Source organism: Perna viridis, chromosome 3 (assembly GCF_037379345.1).
Source record: "Perna viridis isolate PV_CMFRI_1.1 ecotype Kerala chromosome 3, ASM3737934v1, whole genome shotgun sequence".
Classification (NCBI taxonomy): domain Eukaryota; kingdom Metazoa; phylum Mollusca; class Bivalvia; order Mytilida; family Mytilidae; genus Perna; species Perna viridis.
In genome coordinates, this window is record NC_142447.1 from 44,408,331 (window position 1) to 44,429,572 (window position 21,242).

Sequence of the window (21,242 nt, forward strand, 5' to 3'; positions counted from 1 at the left end):
ATAAAAAAAATCAGTATCTTCCTAGAAATAAAACAAAATATTCTGGATTAGTTAATGTGAAATAGTTTCCGGTAGATGTTCTACGACACACACGATTTCGTCAAAAATGTTTTAAAAATATAACAACAGATCATAGGATGTCGGCTGTAGAACCTTCTCGATCCATGTTGCCATCTATAACTCCTAGAACTGCTCCATCGACAGCTCCAATTGGAATTGGAAGAAACAAAGCGTTCCCTCCTGTTCCCAAACGTTATGAAGAAACAAAACCTGTTGTGATACAAGGGCATGCCCACCGAATGATTATTGGTAGGCAATAATGGCAGATTTGGAAATACTAATCCAACTTCCAGCCCATGTCCAATCACCAATACTCCTCTAGTTAGTCTCAGAACTGCATGATTTAATCAAATCTAAGTCAGGCGTTTCACATGTTTCGTATATGATTATGAAGTCATGATTCATGTCATCATGAATTTATACTTGTCATTTTGCTCAGAATGACCGCAGATTTGTCTTGGATTAACCATTTTATGTCAATGAAACAATGTAATTTTTAAATTGTATTTTTGTCAATGGCATCCACAAGTGTGATTACGTCTGTTATAACAGTGATTTAGCTAGCACTCTTCATTTTCGCCATTTATGAAAGAGTTCATAAATGATGAAAATATTTTAGATTATTTTCATCACTTGAAATTTGAAAAGTGTATAAAAAAAATTCATTCAAAAAGTATTTCTGATAAATTTTCGTCACCTTGAATAAAAATGTTGTTAAAAACTGTCAATCGAAAGTTACATAATTTCACCTGGCCTTACGCTCTGACAAGTTTATGACCCCAAGCTTGGTAATTACCTGGTCAACCAGGTGTGAAATACATTCTATTGTTGTTTACCTGGCATCCCTGATATAAGCATCGTTAATAATCCTTTAAAATAACAACAATTTATCAATCGTTTGATCATTGAGACCACAAAAGATAATCCCAGGGTTCTCACTCAACTTTGACAACCGAAAAGAGCCTTGAGTTGACTCGAAACATTTCTGCTTTTAAGTACATTTAAAATATAACTTATATATAAATCCTTATTTTAAGGATTAGTCGTGTTAAATGATTTCGATCTTTAATGGATACCGAACAATTTTACTCCCATATAAAAACAAACCCTTCACGAACCTCGCAACATGTATAGCTATCTATTTTTAGAAATTTAAATGCACACAAAAACAATGTCTCCGATGTGTGACTGGTCATCTCACGGATTTCAATTAATTTTAATAGCGCACAGTTAGGAAGTATTAATCAACGATAAATATTTATTTTACGATTCTCTTTTCTTCTTGAAATAAAATTACAATGATTATGAACGTCTTCAATTCTACTCATGATCTGGGGTCAAAGGTCACTAAAAAATTACCACTCATCAGTTAGATATCACGCAGCAACTGCTTACAGAGTTCTACATTCTACAGTTGACTATGCCAATGTGGCCAACCTCCTTTCTATCTGTCTAGTTTCTGCGTTATCTTCTGGTGACTGAGAGGGGATTTAGTAGGTATCTATCTTAGGAACAGGCTCAAGGTTTCATCAATCAATTCTCTTCTTAAGATCTGTCTATTCTTCTCATTTGAGGAGTTTTAGGTTGAAGAGGGCTTTTGAGGTGTGGTGTTTGGCAAAGGACAGGAGGATTTTCTCTTATTAGTTGAGTGTCAGGTCATATCATAATAGTAGCTTATGTCAAATAGTAGCTATTTTTAGACTGAATTCATCAAAGCTTTATCATGATGTAAAAAAATTTTCTATTTTACTATTTTTCTAATAGTAAATATTTTATTTTATGTTGTAACATTTATTGTATTTATTGGTATGCCTGTATCTGTAAACTTAAAATGAATATATTTAAGAGTGTTGATGTCTTTAGTTTATGGTACTATTGACTATTTACAAAATTCTGCTGCCCATAACATGTCATTCATGCTCTACGCAAAAGTGACTAAAGCCCTCAAAATCCTAGCTAAAACCTTGGTTATAAACACTACTTTGCAGGCAAACTTTTTTCACAATCTTGCCGATTTTTTTAACCATAGTATGTAAATGCATTAGATGAATGTTTAATATATAATTTGGGTTTCCACACCTGGTACACTTGTGCAACTCGTGATAAAACCAAAGCCATTTGATACTGTCAAATCCAAATGAAGCCTCATACATTGTCAAGCACGAAACATTGTAAAAACTTTTTTTGTAAAATTTGGAAGGAAGCAAGAGACTAATTGAATTGATAATGGTAAACTTTGATTATAGAGGGGCCTGATGGGTTATTTTCATTCTTCGTGATCGGCGCATTTTCACTATCATGATTTGTTTTTCTACATATTTATTTTTCATGATTCATGATGAAAGCATTGTTCATGAATAGTTTTCATTGGAGTTTTATGTTAGTTCTTCGTGATTATGACATATATTTTGTTCTCGTGATTTTTTTTCCATTACGGAAATAAAGAGTTCCATTGAGTTGTCTTTCTTGGCTTAAAAAGTTGAAGTGGCGCGATTTAATTTAGAACCTGGGAGAATTCAACGCTTAAACAAGTAATGTATTTGATTGTAGCTTAATTGAACCAATCTACAACACAAACAACCAGCTTCTGAATCTCCATTATCAAGATTGATTGGAGACACTCTTTTTATATTTTCGTGATCCATGATCATGGAAATTTATTTTCTGTGATTCGTGATTGACAAAAAAATCAACTCATGAATGGTGTTTGGACCCCCCCCCCCCCCCATCAGGCCCCTCATTATACCTCATAAATATTTGGAAAGTTTGAAAAAATATTCTAAATGGAAAACATTATACAAAATTTTATACCAAATTATGTAGGCTGATATTGAAAACTATTGTTTGCCATCTATTAACAGTGCTTACCTTAATTGGGGTTAGTAAAATTTATTCAGGCTAGTGAAATGTTGTGTACATTTCTTGTTTCGCGCTTGTTGAATCCTATACAGTCCTCTATTATTCGGACTAGTTATTGAGAATTTTGAAGGAAAGGACTGCTCAAAATGTTGTTGAACCATGATAGTTGATACCCACAAACATAAGTACCTTCACGACATTTCATGAGGCGATGTGTCAGACTTGGAAATAGTGTCCATACTTGCTACAACTGTTGAAGATTTGACTTTAACTGTCGTTTCGAGCTTTGAATTGCAAAGCTTGTTTTTAGACATGATATTTAAGAATGGAAATTTCAACAAGTATAAAAATCACTTAGTCTAAGACCCTTTAAGATTCATTGCCTTACCATATTCAAATGTACTTGAGGTTTTGTAATTTTAGGTATTGGCAATGAATTGCAAAGACGATCACTTGAAGTAAATGAACTGGATAAACTGAGAGCTATTCGTGAAGCTGAGCAAGCAGTATGGGCTGAAGCTGAACAAATCAAGGCTGAGGCTGTGCAAAGGGCTAAAGAGGAAGCAAGATTAGATCAAGAAAAAATGCTGAAAAAAGTGTCTAAGGCTCAAGAAAAAGCTTTGAAGGTACAGTTGACTGTGCATAATTTTTTTTTCCCTTTTTATTTGTTTTTCTCATTCTATTTTTGACTTTAATATTAATCAATTAATTAAACTATTTGAAGATTGTTTTTAATTGTTTTTAGTGCTTTAAGGGCTTTGTATTTAGACTGCATACTACTCCCTGTTTAATGTAATGCTAGCAAAGAGAAAAATACTCAATCTGCTTTTTCATATTCATGCAACCTGGTTTGTTGCAAGGCTGTCCAAGTTGATCAATAGTCTCTTCTTGTCAAGTGAAGAATGTAGACTAAAGAACTTGCTACTTACTAAATTCATCTTCAGTTTAAATCACTATGTTTCTCTGTAGAAGTTCAGTGATCTGAAAACAAAGTATGTGAAATAAAATGTGTGCTGTTACTATTTTTAGACCATAGAGGTCAAGTCTGCACTACATACAGTATATCTCAAAAACTAAAAGAGATATTTGATAAATAAATGTGACCCTCCTTCTGTAGCCTAAAGAGCTTTACTAAAGTCTCTGTATTGGGTCAAAGTTGTTGGACATCTTGTTAGTCTGTCTTTTCATGTCTGTCTGTCTATTTTTATTTTTTTTTTTTTTGGTGCAGCACTTTGAACATTGTATTTTTATGAAAAGAGTGCTGCGTAAATCTGGTATTTATTATTATTAATATGTTATAGTTATTGCCCTTGAAAGGCGAAAAATGACAGATTTCACAGCTTTCAGCCATTATATTAAAAACCATAACAGATAGAATAAACTTTCAATTTGATGAATAATCCTTTTGACAAGTCCAACAATAGTCTCAATCGAGTCAAAATTTTCAGATGACTCCTTGTTAGAGTTTTTTAGAGTTGAAACGCAAAAGATGACAGTTTTTGCAGTTTCAGCCATTATCTTAAAAATCATGATGTAACAAAAACTTACAGTTGATGAAATAATCCTTATGATAAAGTATACATATGTCTATATTAGTTAGAAGTTGTTGAATGATTCCTTGTTAGAGTTGTTGCCCGTGAAAGGTGAAAAATGACAGTTTGCAGTTTACAGCCCTTTATCTAGCAAACTATAATAGATAGAAAAAACTTTACTGATGTAAAGGTCCTTATGATAAGGCCTACAAAAGTCTTTTTGGGTCGAAGTTGTCAAAAAACTCCTTGTTACAGTGTTATTACCCTTGAAAGGCAAAAACTGACCTTTTTTGCAATTTTAATCAAAGGAACCAAATTTCCTGCAGAAATCAACAGAATGTAACCAAGGGTCAGATACCAGACATGGAAAAAGGACAAACACAACAAGGAATATGAAATAACCAAAATAATACATACAAAGTAACAAAAGTAAATGAGCAAATCGTACTCTACTAAAACTTCGGAGAATGGACCCAGGTGTACTGGTAGGGTAAGTGTCCTCTGCTTTTCTGGAAACACCGGCCAAGTTACTCATAAAAAGTCAAGTGCAGGGTAGAGGGAAGAGGAAAGGAATATCATGACATGTTGAACAAATCACTTTTCATGGTGCAGATGTATACACAGTAACGATCCACAAGTTCATGATGACAACCATAAAACTTCTGTAGTGATGACTTCAATTTTGCAGCAACATAACCCTGTTCCAGAAGCCTAATTTTGAGAGTTAAGTGTAGTTAAGGCAAGATCTGGCATAAGGTATGAGCTGTATGAAAACTCCATTCGCAGGTGCTGAAGGGATGTTGCCACAGATGAAAGGAAAGTTTACAATATGGAATGAAAGGTCCTTGTGTTTGTCATATAGTTTGGGCAATAATTTTCCTTTACCATCGATCTCTATGTGTAGGTCCAGATATGAGGCTGACTTCACAGTGTCTGTTGTGTCCTTTAACTCAAGTTATTTGGGGTAGATGTGATGTATAAAATCCCCAAAACTAGGATTGTTTAACGATAATATGTTTATTTAGTGGAATATGAGATTAAAGAATCTAGCTAAATGATATTCCTTCTTTTGGATCAGATCAGGTATAAAGTCAGCATCATATGAAATAACTTAATTGATGAAATTATTCTTTTGATAAGGTCATGGAAGTTGTAGGATGACTCCTTGTTAGAGTTATTACCCTTGTAGGGCAAACATGAACCAGATGAGCGAAACAGGCTTCTGGGAGCCTCTTGTTTTTGTTTTTACTGATACATGTGTACTTAAAATGTTACAGTGTAACGAACGAGTTATGTGATATGTGGTAAAATAATCGTTTGTCATTCATTATTTAACAAAGGTAATATGACTCCTAAGATCATGCATGCTCGATGTATTGATTACAAGTGACATTAAACAACTGACATCAGCTGTTCACAATCATGATATAAAAGTTTTCTGTAACATAATTATCAGGTTGAATATCAATTGGTCAAATGTCTAATAGGTATTTATTTAAATTTGCTCACTTTAAAAAAATGGACATCTAAAATAAATACATACAAAAAATGGTTATACTTGACTTGACCAAATTAAATATATACCAAAATATTTTATTTAAAATTGTGATGAAGAGAAACTCACTCAGTAGGAAATTCTTAAAATATCTACAGGGAAATGTAATTAAACAATTATGTTAGCTTTATGCATGCAATACCATGTTTTATGGAACACTTAAAAGAGATATCGGATGCACTCAGCTGCCATAATTGTATATATAGTATTTAAAATTTGACCAAACTTATCAGCTGTGTTAACATGTCTTTTATATTGATATAGATTCATGGCACATGCAAAAAAGACAAACAATTTCCTGTCAAAATTGAGTGAGTGTTATACTTTTAAATTACATTGAATACTACCAAGTTAACATTTGAACAAACTGGTCCAGCTATAATAGAATGCCTGTTATAATGTACTGTATTCAGATAATTTTAAGCCTTAACTTTTTCAGGTATTTTGTATAAGATACATCTGTTATGAAACTTGGTAACATTTGAACATCATTAAAACTGAACCATACCCACAAAAGCTTTGAATCCAAATAAATAAGTCTTTTTAGTTCCATATATTATAATATAGATGTATTGATACAATGCTCTGATGCAAGTGACATATGATTGTCTAAAATTGTGCACCCGATGACATGCTATTGATAGATTATAAATTAGGTGTACAGTTTCACCTAAAAATCATGCAAATAATCAAAAAGATGATAACCTACATTTTAAAAGATTTGTCACATGTATGATAAAGTTAATAAGAGTTTTATCTAAGGTTTGGAAAGTGATGACATTTGTCAAAACTAATTAGCTGAATTTAGTTTTAAGATTTCCGTCTATTTTTTTCGCAACATTTCACTATACACCCAGTCATTCCTATTCTTCTTCATTTCTTTCATTTATTATCAAACCAATGACAGAACATATACTGGGAGCATCGATACTACTAAGAAATTATTACCATCTGCATGATTCTTATGTTAACCTGTACGTCAATGTTTGTAGTTGTTGATAAAGGATTATCAATTATTGTTCTATTATCAGCCCATGTATGGTCAAGTATGATCATGCATTAATGGAATGATTTTTTTGGTTTTTTTTTTGTAGAATTTTCCATAGTACTAAAGTACTATAGCACTATAGACTCATTATCTATTTCATTGTACAACAAATCTTATTAGAATTATTATATGTTGAAACTGTATAAATGCTTGATTCTTTTTTCTGCAAAGAAGAAAGAAACATTTTCAAGTAATACTATAGTCTTCTGATCTGTTTTTCTTTTTGGTTTGCATGGCAACTGAAAATTATAGGGAATTGAAAAATGTCAGCTCAAGACCACCCATGGGTCTGCTATGAAAGACTAGGAAACCCTTACACCACAGTGCAGGCTGCAGCTGGCCTCAAAACAACATTATACACAAGTACATCAAAAAAGTTGCCCCTATATATTCCAGGAACATAAAAGTAAACTGAAAGTGAAATGAAACTATTCATACAGAGGCAAAAAACTCCTAACTAGGGACAGGCGCAAATAATGTGGCGATGTTAAAGTACTATGACATGATCACAACCCTCCCCCTTTTGAATCTGGCTACTGTGGAAAAAAATGTTACACAATTTATCACACCCCAAAACCAGTTTAAAAATGTCTGAGTCTCTGATTATATGTTATACAAATGAACAAACAAAGGACTAGTTGCAGTTGACTGATATACCAGCTCCAGACCAATTTAAACCAACAAAAAGTTATGTCCTCATCGTATGTAAAATCAATCCCAATTCTGCCCATGTTGAGAACCCAGCACATCATAAGTCATACAATAAGGACCCAACCTGTAAGACTCCATTAGATTAAAATTAGTTTATTCACAGTCAGTCTTTACTATTCACTTGTACAGATATTTTATTCTCTTAAACCATAAATTTATACAATTGAACAGAGACATATAAAAAAAAAACAGGACAAGACATAAACTCAATTAACATTATGCCTTTTTACCTTGTCTGCTTAAGGAGATGCAAAATAAATGCTCATCACATTTTTATTTGATTAAATAATATATTTTGAGGGTGAGTGGGCATGCACAGGAAAATGGGTCTGTTGCCTGAAAATGGTCATTTTTGGCTTTTTTTGTAATTTTTCAGCAGATGTGGTGCTCACCAGGGGCAAGACAGTGTCCAAAGTGCATTTTTTCCAAAACTTGTTCCCTCTCATGGTAATTTAAGCCAAAAATTGAGAGACATCATTATTCTTTAGAAACCTGTCAAGTCATTATTATTTATCAAACTCTTTATAAAATAGCCTCATTTCAAAGCACATTCACTGTGCTTGCATATGAAATCAAATAGTGGTTTCTAAAGTTAAATATAAAATTGCCAGAACCCAAAAATTTGGAAAACAGCCCATGACCGTATATATATGGTTCGCCCATGGTAAGGGTTAGGATATTGTGTTGTATTTTTGGCAGATCAGTCAGCCATTTTTGGAAGCCTAATCTGTCCAATTGTCCAATTGTCTGTGCAAAAAACTTTGCAAATCTGCATCTGTTAAATGGATTTTAGCATCTTTATTGTCTTTATTCATATCCCTTCTTCTGTTCAAAATCAAGGTCATTTCCTCAGTTTGTCATTTATACTTGATGATCCAAGGTAGTATTTAGGTCTGTGATATAAACAGCTGGTAGGGGAACTATGTATTGTTTTGCAATACTGTGAGAATGCTTGTTTATTATGAACATGGGAAACAAAGCAAAAAACTTGTGGCTAGTTCTTTCATACAATATAGTACATGTATTATGTTTCAGTGAAAAACATAAAAAAAATTTATATGAAATGAGAAATGGTAGTCCATGTGTAGCATAGTACTGTATGTAACCTTTTTAATAACCTTCAATTAGTCCTAAGCCACAAACGAAATCTGTTGTATAAGTATCTTATTACAAATTTTTTCAGGAAGAAGCATTACGAGTTGAAATGGCAATGCAAAAACTTGCAATAGAACAAGTCAAACAAGAAAGGTTAGAAGCAGAAAAAAGACAGAAGGAGGCTTTGGTAGAACAAGAAAAACTGTTTACAAAAACATTATCAGAGGCTGTAGCAACAGCTAGGAAAGAAGAACAGACAACTGCAGCTAAAAAGGCAGCTGATGTTGACAAGTAGGTTCTGATTAGTATTGTTACTAACGATTAGGCTTTTGGTTTTTTTTTTCCCTTTCATGAAGTGCTCCTCATTTGAAAATACTGGTATATTGCTTTACCTCTGTTTATCAGTCAGTTTATCCTTCAACCCATTGAAGGTATGTAAATGTTTTGCACTCATGGAAATTTAATAGATTTGTCTGATAGAGTGATTAAAACATATATGCAAGCATATTTTAATTTTAGTCACTGGCATGTTGAATAGAAAATATCTTGAAATGTATTTTTTAAGGCTATAATAAAAAAATTCCTAGGTTCTCATCCAACTTTTCTGAGAAAATTTAGGTCAGGGGGAAAGTTTATTTTTTATTCTTTGTTTTTTCTTCAATAACTGTCACTTGTGCCAAAAAACTAGCATTGTTGTTATGACCATCTATGTTTGCTGAGTAATCAATTTTACCAGCATATAGGTATTTATACAGCTCTCTCAAATTATATATTTTCTAAATAGCAGCAAAAAATCATGACGTTACTAAATAACAATAATAATAAATTAGGTCTGGACAAGGCTTGGAATATTTCCAAAAATTTGAGTCAGGGAATATTTTTCAAACCACATTTTGAAAATTTATTTAAAATTGAGGCTGGCATTAAAAATCAGGCCTGGCGGGGATGAGAATCTAGGAATTTTATGACTTAAAAATCACACTAATGAATTCTCCCTTATTGGAAAGTTTCATTTGGGTGCTTGAGGTGAAAACAATCCAGGATAAGTATTTGGTCTTCCAAATACAAAATACAAACTAGAAACTTGTGAACTGACAAACGGAGGAACAGATGGAAGAATGGACTTGGACCATGATCACTACACATGTACCTCCTGCTTTTGAAGCAGGGGTTATTAAAAAATGTAAACAAAAAGGATCAGAGTAACAAGAAGATAAAATTTTCTCCTTTCAACAATAATAGATAATAGAGAAATTGTTGTCCCCTTGTTAGTCATTTATTTGAGGATCTAAATAATCAAAGACAAGCACAAGCAAATTTTATAACTGTGTTACATGGGCAGGTCTAGACACTTTGAAAAGGAGGGGTGCCAGCCAGGGTTCCTCTGAAAAAGGGGTGTGCTAGGTCACTATTTGCCATTTTCGGTTAATTTTACCCATGAAAATGAACAATTTTCCAATATAAAGGAGCGATGCTAACCCCCTGCACCCTTCCCCTGGATCTGCCACTGCTTTACTTGTTTCATTTGCATTCAAATTTTATGCCAAATTAAGGGTGAGGGGATAACAAAAATCTACATTTAAGAAGTCTCCTACTTTTGGAGTAATGCCTGCAAAAATAATCATGAGAAGATTGTTGTAACTATGCAGACTTTTTGTATCATGCTAGACTTCTTACAATTAGGCTTCTGGAACAGGGTTATGTTGCTACAAGATTGAAGTCATCACTACAGAAGTTTTATGGTCATAATCTTGAACTCGTGGGTCGTTATGGCATATCCATTTGCACCATGTTCAACATGTGATAGTTTTCCTTTCCCCTTTTGTCTACCCTAACCTTAACTTTTTATAAGCAACTCTGTGGGAGTTTCTAGAAAAGCGGAGGATGCTTACCCTACCGATACACCTGGTCCATGCTCCCAGATTTTAATGGAGTCTGAGTTGCACATTTACTTTTGTTACTTTTTATGTATTGTTTTGGTTTTGTGTTGTTTGTGCCTGTTTTCCATGTGTGGTCTTTGTTCTTGGATTACATTTTTTTCATTTCCTTTAAAATCTTGGTTCCCTTGATTACTCTTTGATATTATGTGGATGCATAATTTATTGTCTTTTAAATGCAAAATAAAAAACTCAGAAATTGTTGCTACATGTGATTTTTGCTTCATTTATTGCCTAGACATGAAACTTATTAGTGTTATCTTGACCAGGATTCAGAAGATGTGTCCTGACTATTAATACCATAAACTGACAATGAATACATTTGTTAACTTAAATGTACAGGTTCTTATATAAATGTTGAGGTTTTAATACAAAAGATGGAAAAATTGTGGTCATTTAAAATATGTCCTTACCTTTTCTTGTGGTATTTTTATTTTACTGTATAATTAAGTTTAAATGCTACACATGTATGTCTTCTTTTATGGTTTAATCCTCTTGAGAAATATGTGATAAGATTGTTAATACAGGACCTGTTACAATTTTATCAGGGCTAAACTAATCCTTTGTGACTACTAATGACATGGAAATTATGATCTGTTATTCATTTGTGCATTTTATATTTTTTTTAGTTAATCTAGTGAAGTACTTTCATTGCTGATACCAGTGATTTTACTTTTTTATGGATTTTCCTATTTATTGTCTTTCCAGCTGCCATTCTATCTTTGTGTGTGTGTGTGTGTGTGTGTGTGTGTTGGTGTTAGGGGAGGGGACAAATTTATGTCCTATAGAAAATAAAAATAAAAAATTGGGGTTGTAAGCTTGTTCATACTTTATAGAGTTGTATACACAAACATCTTTTTTTTTCAATAAATAGACAATAACAGTGTATTGACTTGAAATAAAAACAATATAAAGATGGGGATAAGGGTCGAGGAAAATGTAAGGCTTTGCTGAGCATTTTTTTTTCTACTCCTGCCAAACTTGTATATCATATTTATCTCTAGTAAAGATACTGTTATTGTCTTTATTCTGCAATCCTAATCATTTATTTATTCAGATTTAATTTGTATACAACTTGTTTATTACATTTTTACCCCAATAGTGGCCCCTCATAGTGACACAATCACACTATATAGGTAGTTCGTGCATGGGAAAGAAGTAGAGCCAAAGTGTTTTATTCTGTCTTTGACAGTATATCATCAATAAGTATACTGTCAGCACATTTTGGTTGCTCAAATAGAACTATTGCAATATAGTAAAGTATTATTGTGTATAGTTATCCATTTTGGCTTAGTTATTGGTTCGAGGCTTATATAGGACTGAGGAGTAGCCGGTCCAACATGGCTATCCGAGGACCAATAACTCAGCCAATATGGGAAATTTTACGTAATTATACTTTTTGACTAACTAGTCCAGTACGTCATATTGGACTAGGCCAAAATGGATATTAATGCAGTCAATATGCTGTATTGGACAGATAAAAGCCGTATTGGATGGCTAAATCCTGTATTGGTGCACTTTGCTATTTGGTATTGTACTGGCAGTTTTTATCATATTTAGGCTCATATTCTAAAGTTGTCAATAAAATGTAATATCATGTAGTGAGTTGTGACCAAGAAAGAAAATACATATTTGAGCTTTGAAACAAGAATGTGAGTCCTTTAATTTCTCTAGTTTTATATATATGACAGTCAGCACAATGCAAATGTATTCTGCTTTAAATAGGTTAATCATCAAACCAGTTCAAGTATAATAAAAAAAAAATTTAATTATGAAAAAATTCAACAGTTTTTTTAATCAGTTTCTTTATGGTTGATTAATCCAATATTTGTTTGGTTTTTTTTCTTTTTTTTTACAGAGCAAACAAAGAAGAATTAGCATCAGCACTGAAAAAGTCAGAAGAACAAAAGAAAAAGGCTCTGGCTGATCTGGAGTCGTCAAAAAATAAAGAAATGGCTGCGAAAATAAGTAAAACAGAGGAGACAGAAAGAAAGAAGGCGAATGACACATTACAAGCTACCAATAAAAAATATGAAGCAGAAATTGCAAAATTGAAAGTTGAGATAAAAGAAAAGCAAGCTGAAATTTCTAAACATCTGAAAAACATTCAAGCTGTGGAAGTTGCAAAATCCAACGTTGAAGTTAAACTGTTAGAGTTACATAGTGAATATCAGAATTTTATAAACAGAGTGCAGCCCTTCGAGCCAGGCATGGCAGACTATTTGATCAAACCTGTTTATATTGATGAAATTGGAAAAGTTCCAGACCACTGACAATTTTTAATGGTGATTTGTGATATTTTTACAGCATAAGTTATGCTTAACAACGTATTGACGTTTTATTTGTTGTCTGTTTCTTGTTTATATATGTAGTTTGTGTTGCATTTCTTATTTTTTACAATGTTTAAATGAATGAATATTATGAATGTTTTTTATTGGGTTTTATTGTAAATAAATATAATCTTTGTTTGCAAAGCTTGAATTTTATGGAAAAATTAGCTATGTTCAAAGATTTTACTGCTGGTATACATTACTGTGTTGTGCCAACTAAGTGTGTCCAAAGTATAGATAATGCCAAATGTGATATGTATATTAGATGTGCCTTTATTTGTTGTGACTTTTGGTAGCAAAATTAAATGTTTCATAAATCAAATTTGTTTTTATACACTTTTTTGGATATTTACATGCCAATGGTGAAGTTGTCCAGGTATCTGTTTATTGTTTTAATTTCCATTTCTAAATTCTTTGAATATTTCTGTCTTTTATGTTGTTTTTTTTTCTCTTTTTGATGAAGTGATATAGCAGTTCCATTTGTGTTCAATTTTCTGTTACTTTTACAACATTCATTTCTATTATTGGTTATTGTTGGATTTTTTTAATGCTTCTTTTTCACAATTGAAACCATTCATTGTTAATTTTCTACAGCATTGCATGAACATTTGTCAAAGATTTTTAACATTTTATAGTAGACTAATAACAAGATGGAGTGAGTTGGTAGATAAGTTGCTTGGTTGGCTAGGATAGTGGTGATGGAAAGATTAGGTACTAGATAGATGGTGTTAGTAGTAAGATAGTTGTGTGCTGCATAGGCAGTGTTGATAAATAACATGGGTTGTTAACCTGGGCCTTATTTCACTTCCCTGAGTTTTTCCTCAAATATTCAATTTCATGGATTATCACTAATAGAATTTTGAGTTTAGAAAGGAAATGAGGAAATACTGGGAAGATTTTTTTAAACTAGGCCCTGATACTTAATCCACTTCTGTTAAGAATCTGTTTCTCTATGGTCTTATTTTTACATTTTTTTTCTGAAATATTTTGAACTACATGTGTAATTTGTAAATTGTTTTGTTATAGATATATGTATATATATATATATTTATTTTTGTCTTGCCTCTTTTTGTATTCTTAACTTTACAATTATGGAGTATTGTTGATGCTTGAGATTCTGTGATACAATAAATATTACTTTTTTGTTTTGAATTCTTAAAATAAGTTCTAAAAGTACCCTTTTTTGCCAATAGAATCCTTAAACACACATACTATGTAAACTCCTTTTTGATCTGTATAAGTTTATGATTTTACAGTTCATAGTTACAGGACTTATTCATGAAAAAGGGTAGATTTTGCTGTTTTCAGAATATAAATCAGTAGTGCTTGCATCCATTTTCATAAAACATAGAAAGTTTACTTCAATTAATGTAAACATCATTTCAGTTGTTATTTCTGACTAAACTCCACGAGTGGTTGGTATATTATAATCATCTGATGTCCATCTGACTTTGATTTTAATTATCTTGGCTCTCATGGATTGACTTCAAATTTTGTGTGTGGCTTTATGTAGATGGGGCACACGTTGTAAGTGATTTTGAGTGTCGTCTGAAATCAACTTCCTGTTTCTTTGGACAATGGCATTTTTTACTTTATGGAATGATAGAGAAAGTTTTGTCTACAAAATTTCAGCTCCAAATGATTGAATTAATTTCAAATTTGATGTGTGTTTTTTTATAGATGGGGCATATGTCAAAGTAATTAAGGGTTCTGTCTGATATCAACTTGATGTATGAGTTGGGGTTTTCAAGTTATGAGACTTAAGTAGCTGTCTTTTTAAGAATCATGCAAAATCTGAAAAATGTGATAGACCCAAAAAACGCTACATATTTTTATTTCTGTAATTAAGGTGTTCTATGGGTTTATACTATGAAATATATAATTATTCATTCAAATCTGCCTGCTCTCACATCACTATGAGAATAAATACTGGTAACACTAAAAATGCAAAGCAGAGGGGTGAAGATTGGTAAGTAAAATCAGCACATGACACTTGTAGAAAAATTTAGGTGTACATGTAAATTAATAAAATATTACCTTAGTAAAATTTTAGTTGCTGAAATTTTTTCCATATCAAGCACAAATATTCAATCCATCTTTTTAGCAAAAATCATTTCAGGAACTGAATAAAATCTTTAACATGTGTTACCAATGTGGTGGCATGTGGTTAGAGTACAATGTTATTGAAGTCAAGAGAAACCTTACAAAGAATGTTACTATAATAAATAATATTTTGATTGTGGAAGGGCATACTAAAGACATTGGAAGAACAGAGTTAAAATAGAGAAAAGTGAATAAAAACGAGCAAATTAGACTCCACAAATAGCTAAGAATAAAAGCAAAATGTGTTGATAGTATGGCTCCTAACAGTTTTCCCATTAATGAAATCATTTAATTGATTTCTGTTGTTAACTCATGCAACAGTTTTTTTTAAGTGGTCATTATAAATTCTCGAAGTAATTTGCCAATACTTATGATTTGTTTTATTTGTACACAAACTACTTATGATTTTTTTTTTTTTTTTTTTTTTTTTTTTTTTTTTTGTTTTTTTGTTTTTTGGGTTTTTTTGTTTGTTATAGTTCATTCTGTTGAGTATTCGTTTATGAAATATGCAACTACAATGTATGACATCTTAAATAGAACAGGGAGTGTACGTTAAAGGTAATGGTTTGGGATATCCCAATTGAAAACTAGCTGCAACTTCGACCCCCATCTGTAAGCTATCCATAATACATTCCACTTAACTGGACAAAATTCAGCATTTTCAGAATATTTCTTTAGATGCGGCCTATTCACGAATACAAAAAAAAATGTAGAAATTCTACAACCTGCAAGTACTATGTGAGATTGCTATTTCAGAGGAGTATGTTTTCCTAAAAGCAAATCCCAATTGACTTGTAGGGTCAAGAATTATTTAAAAAAGTCAAAATATCATAGATGCAGTTGATAGTGACTAGAACATGATAAATGACGAGTAAAACTAACTATAGTATAAGGGAACTGGCAAAGAATTTTTTTTTTAATCGACCTATATGTAATATGTACCGTACATAAAATTTTACTAGACACTTAAGAAATACATCAGAACTTAGTGAAATCCGAAGACAGGGGCGGGTCTGGAGTAAAGGGGTTACAGACTATTCATTTGCTCATTCTCTGGCAAAATGGCACAAAAATTAACCAAGTTTTCTGAAAAAAAAAGAGCCCCTGGATCAGAAAAAGATGGTGGACATTGATCCATACATAATAAACATGAATGTAGGTGATAACGACAATCATTATTGTACTATAGTGGAAGAGCTAGAGGGATACGAAAAACTACTTTGAGGGCGATAGAATCCAACAAAAGTATAGACAATTAGATCTGAACAGCGACACTTTTTTTTACCGGAACAGCTCCCATATGTCTCCAATTTATCTGTGATGTGTCCTGAAAATAATATCTTTATTAGAGATAGAGAGTAATTCGATTTCTCTGTGAGAGTGGTTAAAGACGTGAGGACTTAAATTTTGAAACGAATAAAAGTTTTAAGTAGATCAATGAGTGCCAATGCTACATCAGTTTTTCAAATACCCCGATGTAGCAAAAACACTGTCTACTATACATGACAATTATGTTGTCGTACGAGCAGACAAAGCCCAAAACACCATTATTTTTGTCTGCAAAACGTTTTAATCCAATGTTTATTATCAGAGGTAGACGAAGAAAATAATAGCAGTGAAAAGACCTATACTGCTACCACACTCTACAAAGAAGAGATTGTGGAAAACCATAAATCTGTACTATCCTCTTTTAGTCTCTCTACCTAGATACAAATATATAGTTCTTGGTAGAGGTTCCTCATACTTTGTAACAAATAATTCAAAATCATCTTCCAAATATGCAGAAGATGATGTTTACAAAATGCTGGAATTTTTAATCGTCAACATATGGTGTGGTGGACGCGTTTATCAACAAACGGTCGGCATTCCAATGGGAACAAATTGTGCTCCTCTACTTGCTGACCTATTCCTTCATTCTTATGAGGCTGACTTTATAGCTGATCTGATCCAAAATGAAGAATATAGTTTAGGTAGATCCTTTCATCTCAGTTTCCGCAATACAGATGACGTATTATCTTAAAAAAAATGTAGTGTTTAAACTTCGATTGAAGTGCTTGAAAAATAACATCTATGTGGAATAGAGTAATCAAAGGAACCGAGATTCTAGTGGAAATCAAAAGAATATAATCCAGGAACAAAGACCAGACATGGAAAACACACACACACAATAAAGAACACAAAATAACTAAAATAATACATATCCAGGTAGCACAAAAACGTTACAAAAATGTTTTAGAAACGTTTCCTTAAGAAGACTGAAAACATTTTGTAGAAATGTCTTTAAAACGTAAAAATGTATGGTTGTAGACATGTGATACTAACGTTTTCGATAACCATTCACTAAAATGTTATGATCATGTTTCCTTAAAAAGACTGAAAACAATTCTCAGAAATGTTCTTAGAACGTAAAAACGTATGGTTGCAGAAATGTTATAATAACGTTTTCAATAACCATTCACTACTGTGTTATTATGATGCTTTTCAATAACATTGTTTCAAAACATATTCAACACAAATTTCAGAAACACTTGTAAAACGTTTTGATAAAATGTTATCTCATTTTTCACAATATTGGTTTTACTGTTTTCAAATGTTTCACTTGAAAATTGTTCAAACCTATTTTTACAGTTTTGAAACTGTAATTAAACATCACTCTATGGATACAGTACAGACAATCTAAATTATGAATATTTTAATGCAATTATTGCATACACATACAACAGGTTTAACACGAGAAAAGAAATTTGTAGAGTTCTCTATATTTTGAAGAGCCCCGTGCAGGTCCGGGTGTTAAAAGAATAGGCCTGCAACAGCGCTAAGCTTGTCGTAAAAGGCGACTAAATAGTGCTCAGAACCCTAGCCGGGGGCTAGGGCACTCTGCCCACAGAGCAACTGGGTTGTGTGCCCCAGGTGGTGGAATTGGGTACCCCTGGCGTGTTACATGCTGGGGTTGTCAGGCTATAATACGGAAAACCTGACCGCAAACCATAGTGGTGCACCGTGTTAAGAAAGATGCCACGCTCCTCGCACGTTAAAGAACCATACTGTGGTATTCTCCCGTAGTAGGAACCATAGGGCTCCGCCACAGGAGGCTAAATTGCCCGACCCTACCCACCTCTCCCTATTTCAAATCAAAATTTATCGACCCCATTGTCCTTGTGTCCCATCCCTTTTTCATTTCATCATTTCATGTTCATTTTATCATCAATTTCATGTTCATCGTCTAAATATAGCTGAAATATTGCTGCTCGGACGTTATACCCCAACAAACAAACAATATATTTTGAAGATGTAGCAACAAACTATTCATATCAAGCAGCATCCATTTCCATTCTTTGGTTTCCTGAAAAAAAGATGTACGGGATTAGTAGTATAGTAACGATATACCTTCATTAGTTAGAATTTAAATACTGAGGGATACTGAGGCATGCTATGAATTACATGTTACTTAATTTTTTTTTGCAACATATGTGCTATCGTCTGCTAGATAAAAACTTCCTGTTTTGTATCAAGATTTTATTTGCACTGAAAAATCAAAAATTGAGATTTTATGCTGAAATTGTGGTGAGCAGAGCTATGTACACCTTTAAAATGTATGTCCTCTTCAAACAGAAAGTGGATATCCATGGAACCAAACTTCATACATGTGTTCTATAATTTAAACTTTATTGAAGTTCAGCAAAAACAGAGGTAGAACCAAGAGGGGCCCATATTTCCCCACCTTTTTGGAGTTTCTGGATCCGCCATGTAAAACAGTTATTGCATATTGCGGTCAAATGAATGAACAGACACACTAAAAGTCTAACAAACGCCAAGATCACTTTTTTTAAATCCAATCAGATTCTCAGCACTATATAAAACTTAGCTTGAAAAAAATTTTAATCATCTTGGTTTATTGGGAACATTAAATCCTTAGGTATGAGCTTCTTTTGTAATCCTTATTCCCTACAAAAGAGAGAGATCATGTGTATTACTAATAAAGAAACATATTAAAAATTACAAGCATTTTATAATCTAAACTGTGAACCTTATTAGCTGGATCCAAACCCCCGGAGAAGGTTAAACCTTCAATAAACAAAAAAAACACAATTTTACAAACATGAATACGCAAAAAATCATAATATTCAAAACTAACAGAACGCATTCAATATTATGAACGCAATTTTGTCAATATGTGTAGTGTAAATGTTTCAAAGTTTCTGACAATTTAGCTTTCCATACATGCATTACATTAAGTAATGCTATAAATTTTAAAAATAACTTGCAAAGTTTCAAAATAAATCTACTGGTCAGATTCAAAGCAGATTCACTCTAAGTATTCATAAACATAAGCACAATATTCATACAACTATCATGACAATGAAAAATGGTTTAAACATACGTCTATACTGCAAAACTGTTAGAAAATACACACTTCAAAATCAGGCGCGTAGCTGAGGCCAAATTGAAGTGTAGGCAAAATTACGGCAGGGGGTCTGGAAAAAAAATTGGCAAAATTAAGTGCAGTCAAAAGCTTTTTTGCCTAACGGCAGCTTCGCGTCTGTAAGTTTTGACATGTTAACTTTGTCATCGTGGTGTAAAACCACTATTACAAGTCCCATTATTTTTTATGTTGAATTTAGCTATTTTCAAGGTCAAAATCTTTTTTTAAAGTTTCTTAAAATGAACTTTAACAGGTTTTATCATAGAGGGGACCCTTTAAAGACTCTCTCATAAAATTTGAAGCATACCTTTAGTGGCTTCTTAGAAAGAACGGTGAAGTGAAAGTAGACAGGTACTAAAAATGCTACTTTCCTTTTGGAAATTTGACAAATCAATGGGCTTAAGATCTAGACTCTGACAAATTATTCTCTACATCAGAGTTCAACTGTTGTATCCAGTGTGTACCTGACATGATGAGCTTTCAGATGATACCCAGTTTGCATATACTGGCTAAATCACAAAAAAAATATACAATGCATCCTAAGAACTACTTTGTTTTTACGGACTACTTTCTGGTATGTGCAGGCGACTGGTAACCTTAAAAGTGGTATTATACTTCGTGCTCCGGACATGCAATTGAATCAATATTATACAAAACCGGAAACGAAGAAACACGTAAATTTTCCGCAGCATTACAAATTTTCGAGGCATTACAAAAACAAAATAAAAACAAAATCAGATATAACTTGAGTGTTTGTCTTCACAGCGTGAGGTTATCTAGTGACTGGGAAATTGTAAAAATACTAATTGACCGTCTATATTTATAACACAAGGTTACACAGACTAGTATTTATTCAAAGTAATTAAGCATGCAGTTTTTAATTATCTAATTACAAAGAATTGTACTTACATCTTAATTGTTGAACAGATCCAAAATCGTCTTCAAAATAGTGTGTGCTCCTTGCACACGAGTGTAAGATAATACGCACACTGATAAAGATTTGCTCTGACCTATTACCTCTGACTGTGGCACACCATTACACTATTATCTTATTATTTCTATGGAGATGCCATCATCTTTATATCATCGATGTTGGTTAATTGAAAGAAAAGGATCAGTAAACTGGGATGAATTAATTGCATCAAATATGCATAACAAATAAAGAAGACTAGTATTACAGGTACATATATAATGTATACTGTGTAAAATATTCTTGTTCGGTCAAATTTTTAAATTTTAAATAATGATGTAATTATATATATAATTAGAGAGAGAGAGAGAGAGAGTGTGTGTGTGTGTGTGTGTGTGTGCGCTAGAATATCAGAATTTCAATTTTATGGCCTATTAATTTTTTATCCTATATTTGATATTTATGAGAATTTTTTCTATGTTTTTCTTATAATATCGATTTTTTTTCAATTGATTTATCGTTACCTTCATCATATTCATTAACATGTACATATTTCAATCATGAAAATGCGGAAAATATACACAAAGTCATTGATGCGATGTCATCTCTAGGGGGTGACATCAATCAGTATCTCTATATTAGTAAACTGTTTTCATAATATTTTCAGCTTAAGCATGAT

General features: G+C 32.5%; 1 protein-coding gene and 1 long non-coding RNA gene across 2 annotated transcripts; one reads left to right on the plus strand and one right to left on the minus strand.

Annotated features, from left to right (window-relative positions):
• Window positions 1-58: 58 nt before the first annotated feature.
• On the plus strand, window positions 59-14,272 carry LOC148622410 (uncharacterized). The gene is made up of 4 exons (XM_088572301.1): window positions 59-309; window positions 3,343-3,545; window positions 8,949-9,151; window positions 12,656-14,272. Exons 1-4 carry the CDS (start codon window positions 138-140, stop codon window positions 13,068-13,070), a joined length of 993 nt encoding a protein of 330 aa, XP_088428427.1. The 5' UTR covers window positions 59-137; the 3' UTR covers window positions 13,071-14,272.
• Window positions 14,273-16,868: 2,596 nt separating this feature from the next.
• LOC148622411 (uncharacterized) lies at window positions 16,869-20,635 on the minus strand. The gene is made up of 3 exons (XR_015920873.1): window positions 20,563-20,635; window positions 19,612-19,705; window positions 16,869-19,175 (listed from the first exon to the last, which is right to left on the minus strand). It is a non-coding gene; the product is annotated as an uncharacterized LOC148622411 (long non-coding RNA).
• Window positions 20,636-21,242: the final 607 nt, after the last annotated feature.